Here is a 14,286-nt window from a genome sequence, read left to right as displayed (position 1 = left end):
GCATTTTTAGCTTTCATTGATATGTCAAGTTAACTTAACCCTCAGTTTTAGGACACATAAAACAGAATAAAATGCATGTGATGTGACACAATCATCACTCATGCTTACAGTATATGTGTGTGTGTAATAAACAAAACTGTGGCATTCATTCAGCAGAACATGCAACTGCAGTTTTACACATTGAATTTTGATTGAGTACTATAAAAATTGACAAATTCACAGGTGTTTTTCATTTTATTCATGGATATGAATATGGATATGAATTGCATCATGAGAACTTGATCATGAGAAGGTTTGATGTCAAATCAAAGTGACTTTTATTGTCTTTTTAGTAGTTTGAAATGGCATATTGTATAATAAATAAGTCATAAATTAAATTTATATGAAGTCTGTACAATAACAGAATGAGTACTGGCAGTTTATTACCAGGTTTTATTACCATAGTTTATAACTCCAACGCAGACATTATTCCACTTCAAACTATTATTACATTATTATAGTGTTATAGCATCATGTAGTTGTTGAAGGAAATATTGAATTTCCATAATGGAATTGAAAACCATCAATACTGTAAATGATAAAACATGAATCAAATATTTCAGGTCAAACAAATAATTATTGAAAAGGATGTCTAACATTGTGACTAATATTTAAACAGCACGGTTTTCTACTAAAAATGGGAAATATTTTGTGTATCAGATATTCATGTAGATGACATCAGCATTTCAAAGGCGTGGAAATTATTGAGAGGGATTTAACATGCTCATTTTTCCCAATCTCATAATAATCTTAAGTACTGTATGGGGTAGTATTACATACATTTTTTTTTCTAAAAAGTCTTCAGTTTTTAAATCAATTTTAAATACAGCTACAGCTCTCTGATTTTCTCTGGGAAAAAAACAACAACAAATGCTATGAGCAGTCAATTTAAATCAAGTCTGTAACATAACAAAACGAGTACTGGCAGTTTATTACCAGGTTTTTGAACCATACTTTACAACACCAACCAGTAATTCTCTTTAAACTATTATTACAACATTATTTTAACATCAAACGTTTTTGGAGGAAAACGTAAATTCCCATAATGCAGTTGAAATCTAAGACAAAACATTAATAATAAAAATGGTGAAAGCTGCTTGTTTACGGATATACACACTAAGGAATTCTTGGTTATTTAAATCCATATTGGGTAAAATATAGACTAACTTCAAACATTTTGTTAAATCTGGTGCTATTAATTTAATTAAAAAAATTAACCCAGCAGTTGGTTTAGTCCATGTTACACCCATAAATGGGTTGACATAACCCAGCATTTTTTTTTTTAAATGGGAACTAGTTTGCAGTTTACATAATTCATTCATTCATTAGTTTTCCTTAGGCATAGTCCATTTATTCATCAGGGGTCACCACGGCGAAATGAACCACCAACTTATCCAGCATAAGTTTTACACAGTGAATGCCCTTCCAGCTGCAATCCAGTACTAAAAAACCTAAAAACATCCGCACACTCATTCACACACATACACTGCGGCCAATTTAGTTTATTCAATTCACCTATAGAGCATGTGTTTGGACTGTGGGGGGAAACCTGAGCACCTGGAGGAAACCCTGCCAACACAAGAAGAACATGCAAACTCCACACAGAAATGTCAACTGTCCCAGCTGGGACTCAAACCAGCGACCTTCTTGCTGTGAGACAACAGTGGTAACTACTGAGCCACCCTGTGGCCCAAAATTACAGTTTGCAGTGCTTGTTTATTTATTAATTAATTAATTAATTTATTTATTTATTTATTTTCAGGCAGGAATTTGCGAAATTATGCATCTAAATTCCATTTTCATTGACCGGATTCTGCAATTCTGTCCACGTTTTCCACATGGCGGAAGACATGGAGCCCTAAAGTATGCTGTTTATTTGCAGTGCCCCGTTAATGTAATTAAGTACATCCACGTCTACAGGAGAGGTGTAAGCTCTTAAGCAAACATTATTCAAACTATCTTTTTTTATTTACCGTCATCCTGCATTTATTTTTGCTTCTCACCCAACCGAGGAGAATTTGTGGTTTGCCTAAAATTCCTCCCGAGTCTGTTTCTCGTTCCAGAGTCTGTCTCACAAGACTACACACCTCAGCCTCGCCGTCATTCCTCCTCTCTCCCGGACCACCATCTCTATTTCCTCAAGGGACGTCCGTAGATGGGCTCCCTCTTCCTGCCAGCGAGGGAGGTGCGACGGCGGCCTAATTGGCCCATATTAAGAGCCAAGTTTAAGAAAATGTGCGGCGTGAAAAATATTATGACGGTTCTGGGAGATCAGTCTGGCATGCTTGAGCGCAAATAGCCCCTTTTTCAAATCTCCAGCACACACCGGCCCCTTGCTCTTGATTAAGGGCTGTGGTTTGACACATGTTTAGAGGAACTCATTTATAACGGAAAGCACGGTGTAACAAATAGCCTCCCGCTCCAAACAATAAATGCTTTATTTTTTCCCTGCAAGGGGTGTGACGTCTAAACACTTGGCTAGATGGAGCCCATATGTTTTGCATATCTACATAACACGTGCGTAAATGGACAATTTTTGAAGTGCCGATAGGACATTTTTTATAATCCGTAATCATATGTATTAGCCTGAGAGATGTAGCGCTGTAACTCACATAATCAGCAACTGTCATTAGTCAACATGTTTTTATAATGCTTTGCAGGAACATCTGACTGCTGTTTTTGAAACACTACGGTTTTGTTTCGGAGCAGCATTTAATTTGGAAACGTCTCTCCCAATTTCACATCTGAAAACTGGATCTGATTATGTGCCGGAGCGCTAGAAGAATCATTTGGGAAATGGAATACACAATACACGCTACGCATTAGATGTTTGTTTTCAGTGAACTGATGAGGAATTTGGGAGCATGTTTCTTTGCTTATTCTGGGTAATGAAATTCGTGGCTGTGGTCGGGGGACATTAACGCAGCGGCTATGTTGCATCGCAGCCTGTTCAGACACGCAGGAATTAAACCGCATATATCTCACTGCCACACATACTGTATTTGAAGGTTCATAGAAAACACATGGATAATGTGTATAGCGTACATTTGCATTCTGTGTAGTACTTTTTATTTAATATGTGACTTGTTACACATATTGATGTGAATTGTCACATGACTTCAATGCAGTGCAAATTTTGCAGGTCAAACAAATAATGATTGAAAAGGATGTCTAACATTGTGAATAATATTTAAACTGCACTGTTTTTTTTACTAAAAATGGGTATATCTGGGTTAATGTTTCAGTATATTAATGGGTATGATATGGGAATATTATAAATAATTAGTGTGGGTATAATATGGGCATGTTAAATGGGTATATTCTAAATATTTTGCGTCACACTTTATTTGATGGTCTGTTTGTTCAATTTAAGTTACATTGCATCTGCATGCCAACTAATTCTCATTAGATTATAAGTAGACTGTTTGGTTGCGGTTAGAGTTGGGGTTAGTGTAAGCTGACATGTACCTGCAAAGTTTCTTATAGTCAGTTAAATGTCTGTTTAACAGCAGTATCAACAGATATTAAGCTAATACACACACAGCTAATACTCTATTAATGCTCAAATGGACCATCAAAATAAATTGTTACCATATTTTGTGAATTAGATGTTAATTTACGTGTCAACAGCATTTTTAAGGCCTGAAAGTCATTGAAAGAGGTGTATCATGCTCATTTTGCCAAATCTCATATTAATGAATTACAGTACGTACTGTATGGGGTAGTATTGCATCAGTCTTTACTCTGAAAAGTCTACAGTTTTTAAATACATTTATGAAAAAGTTAAAGCTTTCTGATTTTTCTCTGGAAAAAAATGAATGCTTGGAGGCACACAGTGGGTGGATCAAGTCAACAGTGCTCAAAAATAAAACTTTGTGAAACTGACCCGGAAGTAGATTTTTGAAAAATAACTACTCTTTTGCATTCAAATACACAGTTGAAGTCAGAATTATTAGCCCTCATTTGAATTTTTCTTTTTTATTATTTTATTTTTATTTTAATGTTTAACAGGGCAAGGAAATTTTCACAGTATGTCTGCTAATATTTTTTTTTCTGGAGAAAGTTTTATTTGTTGTAATTCGGCTCGAATTAAAGCAGTTTTTTTAATTCCTTTTAAAGTCAATATTATTAGCCCCTTTAAGCAATTTTTTCCCGATAGTCTACAGAACAAACCATCGTTATTCAATAACTTGCCTAATTACCCTAACCTGCCTAGTTAACCTAATTAACCTAGTTAAGCCTTTAAATGTCAATTTAGCTGTATAGAAGTGTCTTAAAAATATTTAGTCAAATATTATTTACTGTCATCATGGCAAAGATAAATTATTCAGTTATTAGAAATGAGTTATTGAAACTATTATGTTTAGAATTGTGTTGAAAAAATCTTCTCAGTTACACAGAAATTGGGGAAAAAAATAAACAGAGGGGCTAATAACTCAGGGGGATAAAAATTCTGACTTCAACTGTATATATATTTTGAATCTGACCCATGCTTGACCACGAGAGTCTCTCATAACTTAACATTGTAAATTACTCTGAATGGATGAAACAGCATTACGTTCAATTTATACTGTAAATAAACTTTAATGAATTAATCTTTACATTTTTCGCCTGAAGTAAAACATTTTTGTGTGTGTGTGTTTTTTTTTTTAAAGTCTTCTCACCCTTTATCTCCATAGTAAGTAATATAATAAAATATTATCAACCCTTGGACTGCCCCTCTACCAAATGGTTGACCATGTTTATACTGTTAGAAGGAATGGCTGTTAAAGTCATTTAAAGAATGATGTTTTAAATAATGGCTTACACACACAGCATTGTTGGTATACAGAAAATTAAACAGACCATCCTGTTGTGCTATTACACTTATTTTTAGTTCTATTGTAAAAAAAAAAAAAAAAGAAATGTTAAATGAGAATCGGATATATTTTATGGCATACTTTAAAAGGTAAAGATGATTTAGTATTCAAAAATGTTTTGTTTTGAATATTTTTTTAAACAAATTAGTCTTACACTTTATATTTTCAGATTTTGCATTGTCTGGTACTTTTACCATTAACTGACATATCAACCATTAGCTAGAGGCTGATATTTTAGAGATTATTGGAAAAATGCATTGAGTGTGTTAACTAGCGACATTAGGAGTTAAGAAATGCAATGCAAACATTATTTTTCTTGATAGGGTAGTTAAAGGGTTAAAAAGAAATATATCAGTAATATAGGTTTAACTTCTTACCCATTTTTTAAACATTTTTGTATTAACCAATAGATTATATCAAAAAGAACACGACACGGTGAAGAAGGACTCTGATATAGTCTCAGAAAACCTAACACAGAAGTCTTTTTTTGCACGCTATCTTCATCTCAAATTTGAAATATAATGAGACACTTGGCTTTCAAGGTATATTTTTGCTAGGTTATTACATTCATGTTTTCCAGTGTTTGTATATAGAAAAACAAATATTGAACACAGTACAAAGTTTTCCTCATTACTTCATAATGCATAAGTTTTTATATGTTTGAGATTTCCAGATGGACCACAGTAAAGCTTAACTAGTCTTCTTAATACCCAATGATACCTAATGTTTGTTTGTAATTTTCAATTCAATAATTTTCAATAATTGTCACTATTTAAAGTTAAGTAGGTGTAAAATCCCCAAAAGTGAGGGCTGACTAACAGGTTTAAGAAATTGTTAAGTATAATGGCAAAGCTCTTTTGCTCTCAGCATTAGTACATCCAAGTAAAATCTAGTGAAATGTGTCTATCCTTCCCTCAAGTTTAACATGCTGTCATTTTTCCATGTAAGAGAACCTGGTTTTTGCATGTGCATGATGTTACTTTTATAACTGCACCTTGTTTCATCTCTCCGTGAAGGATGACGAATCCTATACAATTGTTTTACTTTCTAGCAGTCATATTTCAGATGATGTATGTAGTCCAACAGCTGTGTGTGTTTTAGGAGGGGGGGAGCGGAGCGAGTGTATTTGTCTGAGTGCGTGTGTGAGGTTGAGGATCAGAGCGCTCTCCCAGGCTCTCGGTGTGTGTAAATGAATTATGAGACGATCCATCAGCAACAAAGAAGCTCCACTGACATCAGCATCTTCACACTTTGAGTTCCTTTCCCATCTCAACACTGAAGATGATTGCAAGTTATAACCATGTGCCTCCGTTTTTCTCTTTCTTCTCTCTCCCAGCGACAGGCACCATGCCTCCATGTCCATCCCCGTCCCTCTGAAGTCTCATCTCAGCGTTTCCACCGCATCCGAAGTGGGATTTCCGGCTCTCTCCAGTTCTCCTGAACAGGATGTCCGGAGGCGGGCTGCTTCAGATGCGGATAAACAGAAATGCCGAACACCTCCGCCTAGTTACAACACCGCCATGGCTCAACCTGATCCCATGACCACTCCGGAGCTTCAGTCAGAGCCATCTGTTGAGGTATTGGAAGTAGGTAAGGCTGTGGAAACACTTGAGGATGGAGAAACTGTGTCAGAGGAACATCCAGAGAAACCTTTGGATGTTCCTACTGATATAGTTAGTACATTACCATCCGACTCCATCCCTCAGCACCCAGGGGCGATGAATGGTTCTGCTGTGCCCACCAGTGGGGGTGTGGGATTGGGCGTTGCGAGTGGAGGAGAGGTATGCTGCTCAGTGGAGCAAGCGGAGGAGATTATGGGCACTGAAGCTACAGGATTGGGATTGGGGTTGGGAGGTGGCGCCAGACTGGACGATTACCCCTGCATCCCAGTGGAGCACGCAGTAGCGGTTGAGTGTGATGAACAGGTTTTGGGAGAGTTTGACGCCGCTGGGATTGAAGAGGTCTCACGGCGCATCTATGCACTAGAAAACATGTCGAGCTTTCGACGACCACGGAAGAACTCGGAAAAGTGATGTGGATGTAGAGCGCGGAGCAACTGGTTGAGCTGCAGGATATTTCACCTCAACCACAAGTATAGATATTGCATAAAGAAATATATGATTAATGTTGTTATAATTATTAACGTTATTAGGAAAAATCCAGATTATTGACCAATTTGCACTTCTCAAAGCATTTCTATAATCCTTTCAAGTCAAATAAAGAGAATGTTTGTGGTTAAATTACTTGCTGGATCTCTTTCTGGGTGCATGGATGAGCAGTAGTAATGAGATCGCTCATTAAATACTGAAAGTTCTGTCATTATTTCCTCATTCTTCTCTTGCTTGTTTGAGTTTTTTTTTTCGTCTTCTATTTAACACAAAAGATGATATTATAAAGAAAGCTGAAAACCTGTAAACATTGACTTCATAGCAGGAAAAAAAATACTGTGGATGCTAATGGTTACAGGTTTCCAACATTTTCTAAATAACTTGTTTTGTGTTCAACAGAAGAATTTTATGAAAGTTTGGAACCACTTCACAGTGAATAAATAGTGAGTTAATTTTTAGGTGAACTATCCCTTTAATTGAATAGTTCACACCAAAAAATAAACCTTTTGTTTTCATTAAGTCAGCATCATGATGTTTTAAACCTGCATGACTTTTTATCTTCTGTACATCTCAAAAGAAGAGCTGCAGAAGAACTGTTTTTATCCCAAAACGGCTGGATCCCACATAAAGTCGTGCTGGCTGCAATAGCGGTATTATATATCGGCCGATAATTAATTATTTACAATGTTATTTTAACCAAGCTGATAAGAAAATTAACCTTCTTTTATGTGTAATCAGGCATAGAAAAATTCATATCAAGATTTGTATGTATTATATTTATATTTATCAATGATCCGTTTATTAGTAGATATTGGTATTGATCCAAATTTCCATATCATTACATCTAAATCTTTTTATTGTATGATTTAATAATTAATTTTAAATCATGGTTTGACCTTGTCCAAATGGCCATACCCATGTCTAAATGTCTGAATGTGTACAGTTACTTTATTTACTTCAGGGGTCTAAAACTCCAATTGGCAGGGGGCCATATCAGTGGCTGAACATAATAGCACATGACAAAGGTGGATGATGTACTGATGTAATTGATGCACTCAGACATTTTTCCCCTGAGTATCAATGCTCCTTCTTTTTGTTTCTTGTAGGGGTAGTTTAAATTGCTATATGAAAATACTACAATTAAATTATAGGAATAATAATAATGATAATTATTATATCCCAATCAGTTGTTGCTTAACCAAAAGTTTAACAGAAAACGTAAGATAGCAGAAAGCAATTTGGGTAACTTTATTGACTCTACTGACAATTGTTCTTCTCAATCTCTTAATTTTTTGTAAAACTACAACAAAGAGGGGAAAACATTTACTTTAACATGTTCAATTCAGCCAGCAGTAAAACTTTACCAATGTCCATTTTTTATACAAATCTTAATATGCTTATGAGGAAAATCTATTAATTGAGACCATTTAAATCTAATATTAGCAAAATGATCATATTTATACCACCAGCATAACGTGTAAGCCATGAAGAGATGTTTGTACAACAAAATGCAGGTGGTGTAGAACTGATTATAATCAAATGACCCTTAAATATTTTTAAAAATAGAGCTTTATTAATAAAAATAAAACACTTACAGACATATTTCAATGTTTAAATCGGGCTTTATGTGACTGCACAACAAATTTAGTGATTCAAAAATATATGTTTTGGTGGGCCAAATCTCCATAGAGAGAAGGAGGCAGTTTAAGACCCCTGATTTACTTGCTCTCGACACAAAAGAAGATGTTTTGAAGAATGTTGAAAACTTGTTACCATTGACATCAGTATTAGGATAAATAAATACTATGGATGTCAGTGGTTACGGATTTCCAACATTCTTAAAAATATCTTCTTTCATGTTCAATAGAACGGGAAAAAAAATCTTAAACTAGTTGTAACAAGTGAAGGGTGAGGAAATGATGGCAGAATTTTCATTTTAGGTGAATTCTTTCATTCAATACAATTTGCAGTGTTATGATTGTGAGTAAATGAAAACAGAACTGTCAAACTGTTCTTTTAAATGCCACACAGTATTACAACAGGAGCTTTGATGCACCAGGAACAACCTGAGAACAAATCCATACATTAGGCTCCAAACTATTAGTCAGAGTGGCCAGAAAGGGCGAGGAACACTCATGTGCCAATGATACCCTTTCTGAATCTGCACACACAAATGCTGCTTTCAGAAGATGAAAAACACACGCTCACCCATTACACAAAAACCTCAGCTATTTACAGCCTGACCCTTGGGAGACCTTGTATTCTCTCTGATTTATTCAGCCAGAATTATAAAATCCTGACAGCTGTGCTTCACAGTTTGACGCTGTGTCAACACCGGATGTGAGCAGCACGTCACCGCATTACAAACCTCCACAATTCTGTCTACACTCGAAGCGTTCATTACGTCGCATTGTTGACAGCCTGTTTCAGCTTTTACAACAGCTTTTATTTCTTTTAAAATAACTTTTTTATGACATTCTTGGCCATTGATCACTATATAGCCACTATTGCTTTTTTTCTGTTAAAATAAAATTACAATTCACCTTTTCTTGTCAGTTTTGAAAAAGTTAGAGATACTTCCACACAGGACAAATAATATCAAAGAAACAACCATCATATAAGTGTTATACTTTAATGTTTTTTTTTTTTTTTGTACAATTTTTTTATTATTAATGCAATTCAATTCAATGGTTAAAATATAAAATATGTTGTTTTCCTTATACTAAGTAGATTTGTGTTTTTGGATGATATATATTTGGATAGCCACACAATATACATCCACAAAATTAAATTAAATGATTTAATTTTATTTTCCAGTTTGTTTAAAAGCAGAACATAGAGAAAAGGCTATTTTTACTCCAAGATTTATGCAAAATATAATAAAAATCCACATAAAAAATAGCATTTTTGAAAGAATTGCCAATTTTTTTTTTTAAGCCTGTTAGCAAATAATGAGACTTTGCTTAAATGGCACTGAATTATTTTTGTTTCACAGGTTTTTACTAGGAATATTGGGTCTCACTTTATATTAAGTGGCCTTAACTAATATGTACTTACATAAAAATGAATAACTTGTTATATTGTACTTATTGTGTAAATACATGTTTAAACATTGTACTTAAGATTGAGTAAATACCTGCATGTAAGTACATCTGTAATCAATTTGTGTTATTACATATTATGTTAATACATCGTTTACACCTTCACCCACCCTTAAACCTTCCCACATCACAAAACCTGTCCACAGCCTTACTAGTATCTCACCTCAATGGCACAAAAAATACATTCTGCAATACATCATGAACACATTAAGTACATTGTATTTATATGTTGATGTAAGTACAAAGTAGTTAGGGACACCTAATAAAAAGCGGGACCCTAAATGTTATGCCTTGTGCAATATTGTGGAGATTTTTGTCTAATTTTATTGTCACATTTGGCTGCTTTTTCCACAAGATGTGCATCTACAGTATATTGAAAATTTCATATTTCAACATTTCCTTTCATATATCTATTTTAAGCTTTGTACAAATAAATGATAAACTCTACGTACACGATACCGGGTCCAAAATGTCATTTACTTTCGCAATTTAAAAATTTTAAAGGTCCTAATTTTACTGACCCAAAACCCCGATAAGTGGTTCTGTTCTCTCATCAGTTGGAATAGAATAACTTTTGCATAGATAAGGATAGAAGCATTTTTCTTTTTTCTTATGATTACTGACATGTGCAGGAACCACCAAAATTAATTACAGCAATCTAGACCACACAGAACCTGAAAGGTACACTTTCAAATTTGAGTTTCCAAAAAATAAAAAAGCGCCTCTTTTTTTAGAACAGTTTATTATAACACCGGCACCATATGCAATTATTTTACACACTTTCAATAGTGTTTTATGAAAATTTAAAGGGTTTTCTTTAAATGATACCAAACTTTTGCATTTACATCTCTGCATGTGGATTTCGGAAGCTTTTGAATTAGGCAAAATCTAGGCGGAAAAGCCCTAATAGCACTTGACTTTAAGAGGATAAATTCAGTATATTCAGCGCAACAATATTCGGTTGAGCTTTATATTAAGTGTCCTTAACTACTCTGCACTTGCTTCAAAATATCAATACAGTGTACTTTATGTGTTTATAGTGTATTGCAGATCATTTATGTGCCATTGAGGTGGGATAGGGGTAAGGTTATGGGCATGTTTTGTGATGTCGGAAGGTTTAAGGGTAATTAATGACCCTTAAGGTGTAATGGATGACATAATGGATAACATAATATGTCATAACAATTTAATTACAGATGTATTTACATGCAGGTATTTACTCAATCTTAAGTGCAATGTAAAAACATGTATTTACACAATAAGTACATTGTAAAAAATTATTAATTTCAATGTAAGTACATATTATTTAAGGCCACTTAATATAAAGTGGGACCAAATTGAGAATCTGTACGTTTATTATAAATTGTTTTCCTACATTTAAATTGAATCTGACTTTTACATTCATGATCTCAAGCTAACTTTTAAACCTTAAAATCATCATTTGCAGATAACCAATATTAACACGCACTAACATTTCTTCTTTCATCTTAAAATACCCAATGCATATCAAAATATTACGCCACTTTGCTTTTAAAATGGGAACCGTGCAACATCAGTCATTTCCAGTGTAGACATGGCATAAATGTTCTTAATGTACAGTTATTCCGAAATCAGAAAAACCAAAACACACATGATGTGCACTGTATACTGTTGAGGAGGAGAAGGTTTTCCAGTCTCTCTTTGTTTTTACGTCTTACACCATTCATATGTGTTGTTTTATTCTCTACAATTTCCAATTACCATGGCCTTGCACTGTTTTTAAGAGCCATTTTGTGTGTGTGTGTTATCCCCATACAGTATTCAGCACTTATTTTTGGATGACTTAGCTCCTCTTCCATAGGGATACCATCATGAATGTAACGATCACCTCTAAGAAAAGATCACAGTGTTGTCAGGAAAGACTGGTAATGATTGGATTGTACATGATCCTGACCTGAAACTCTTGGTTGATTTTCTGCCTCTTGTAGATATTGCTTGATTGACTGTTGATGTATTTAAGATGATAAATAAAAATGAATTGTTTCCATAAATTGCTGTGACACTGTACATATACTTTTGTATGAAAGGTGTTTTATTATTAAAGACTGCAATTTAATGACATGGCTTTTTGTGTGTACGTGTGCTTGTTTATGTGGTTATGAGGACACAACATTGTATAGTAACCCGGTGGATGACCAAGTTGTACTCTTTTAGATTAATTATGAAGACATCCCTTGTTTCTTCACAATGCATCCCACACATAGACTTTATTTGGGCGGGCCGCCCTGATATATCAGCCCAAGTATATTTGGTGACACTCCTTTTTTTATTATTATTGTCATCCTTTTACACTTATTTTGTATTTGCCCGAGATAACCAAACATTCGTGATCAGTTCGATCAGTTTTATTTTGACCTCGAAAACAGCAACTTTTCATTTTCCTTCCTTGCTTAAATAGTCAAGCTTTAAATAAAAAAATGATCAAAAAACTTTTTTAATTTTTTTGAGAGAAATGCTAATGGCCTAATCCGATTAAATGATTAATGCTAAGCTAAAGTAAAGTAGTTTTAGGCACTGTGGTTGATAACCACCAGATTGAACTAGTGTAAAGTTATAAGTACCTAGGTACTATTATTGATAATAAATTGAATTTAATGAGAATACGGAAAAAATATGTGGGGCAGGCCAACAGAGACTTTATCATCTGCAGAAATTAGCGAAGTTTAATATTGATAGGACTCTGATGGTGGCATTTTTATAGCCTACATGGAATCCATTTGAACATTTTCATTGATATGTTGGTTTGCTACATTAAAAGTAAAACAGAAAAACTCACTGTTTAAGAGTTTAAATACCTGCAGCAAAATAATCGGGCTAAAAGTGCCGGGGTTTGTATGAAAGCCAGGTGTTAAAGGAAGCCCATAGGATTACATCTGATAAAGCCCATCTTATTTTTGATTAATTTCAAATACTTCACCCAGGATCTCAGTATAGGGTCCCTTTCATTTGTACCTTGTGCTATTGGCTTGCTGAATTTTAATGGGAAGAGGCAATTGCTCATTTCTAGTACTATTAATGTCGTTTAATGTTCTCTTAAGTGTGTGGTATGATATACTGTATGTTGTAAATCTAGTGTGATGCAGAACAAATCGCCCCAAAAGGGGACAATAAAGTTTACAAACAAGTTTGCAGTAACCTTAAAAGTACATCTGCCAGACCCGGAGATCAGCTGAATGTATTTAAAACATGGTAAAACTTAAGTGTTTAGCTATAAGGTGACTTGAAATGGCTATTTCCAAAATGAAAAAGTGGAGTGTTCTTTTAAGGCTGTATATAGGAAATATCAGTTTAAGATTCTGATCCCATTTTATCATTAGTTTAAAATTGTTTACTTGTACCTCATAAATGTCCTGCATGTTTCTGTGATGGATGTAATCATTGTGCTGAAGTCTACAGATAAGAGCGAAGTGAAGTGAGGACTCTCTAATCCACTGCAGCTGCGAGGAACTCTGGGATTGAAGGCAGATCCAGCAGTTGGTTTCGCTGGACAGTCGCGTCGCTCGTCTTGGAAGACAGCAGAGAAGCAGGTGACGGCACTGCCATATTAACACAATCGCTGGAATGTGTGAATGTGTCTGATGTGGTATTATGGAACGGGGAGGCCGTATTATAAAAACCTTCAGAGCTTTTCATGCTGTCATAACAGGGCCACTGATACGGCACAGCTGAAACTAACAGAAACTGGCATTTGATGGATTACACTCATCTATTTTTAAAGAATGGACAGTTAAAGGTGCAGTCGGGGATTTTGTTTGGGTGGAAAAATGCTGTTGAAAGTCTCTTCACATCCTGATAGCAATAATTATGAAGTAGTCCAAATTTATTTACAGTTGATGTCAGAATTATTAGCGCCCTGAATTATCTGATTTATTTTATCTTTGCCATGATGATGACTAAATAATATTTGACTAGATTTTTTTCAGGACACTTCTATAAAGCTCAAAGTGACATTTAAAGGCTTAATTAGGTTGGTTTGGGGTAATTAGGCAAGTTATCGGATAATGATGGTTTGTTTTGTAGGCTATCAAAAATATATAGCTAAAGGGGCTAATAATTTTGACCTTAAAATGGGTTTTAAAAAATTAAAAATTGCTTTTATTCTAGCCGAAATAAAACAAATAAAACTTTCTCCAGAAGAAA

At 34.6% G+C, this 14,286-nt stretch overlaps 1 protein-coding gene and 1 long non-coding RNA gene across 3 annotated transcripts in view; one reads left to right on the top strand and one right to left on the bottom strand.

The window, feature by feature from the left end:
* uvrag (UV radiation resistance associated gene) overlaps positions 1-7,138 on the top strand; it is a 225,592-nt gene extending 218,454 nt beyond the window's left edge. For both annotated transcript variants that reach the window (NM_201069.1, XM_087269117.1), the window contains 1 exon segment: positions 6,235-7,138. In NM_201069.1, the coding sequence (NP_957363.1) occupies positions 6,235-6,931 (697 nt within the window). In that variant the 3' untranslated portion in view covers positions 6,932-7,138.
* Positions 7,139-8,899: 1,761 nt separating this feature from the next.
* Positions 8,900-10,657, bottom strand: LOC147835116 (uncharacterized). The gene is made up of 2 exons (XR_015501319.1): positions 10,323-10,657; positions 8,900-10,254 (listed from the first exon to the last, which is right to left on the bottom strand). It is a non-coding gene; the product is annotated as an uncharacterized LOC147835116 (long non-coding RNA).
* Positions 10,658-14,286: the final 3,629 nt, after the last annotated feature.

Source organism: Danio rerio, chromosome 10, assembly GCF_052040795.2.
Source record: "Danio rerio strain M-AB ecotype USA chromosome 10, GRCz13ab, whole genome shotgun sequence".
NCBI lineage: Eukaryota > Metazoa > Chordata > Actinopteri > Cypriniformes > Danionidae > Danio > Danio rerio.
The sequence above is the reverse complement of the archived record's forward strand: the minus strand, read 5'-3'. Positions and strand labels throughout refer to the sequence as shown.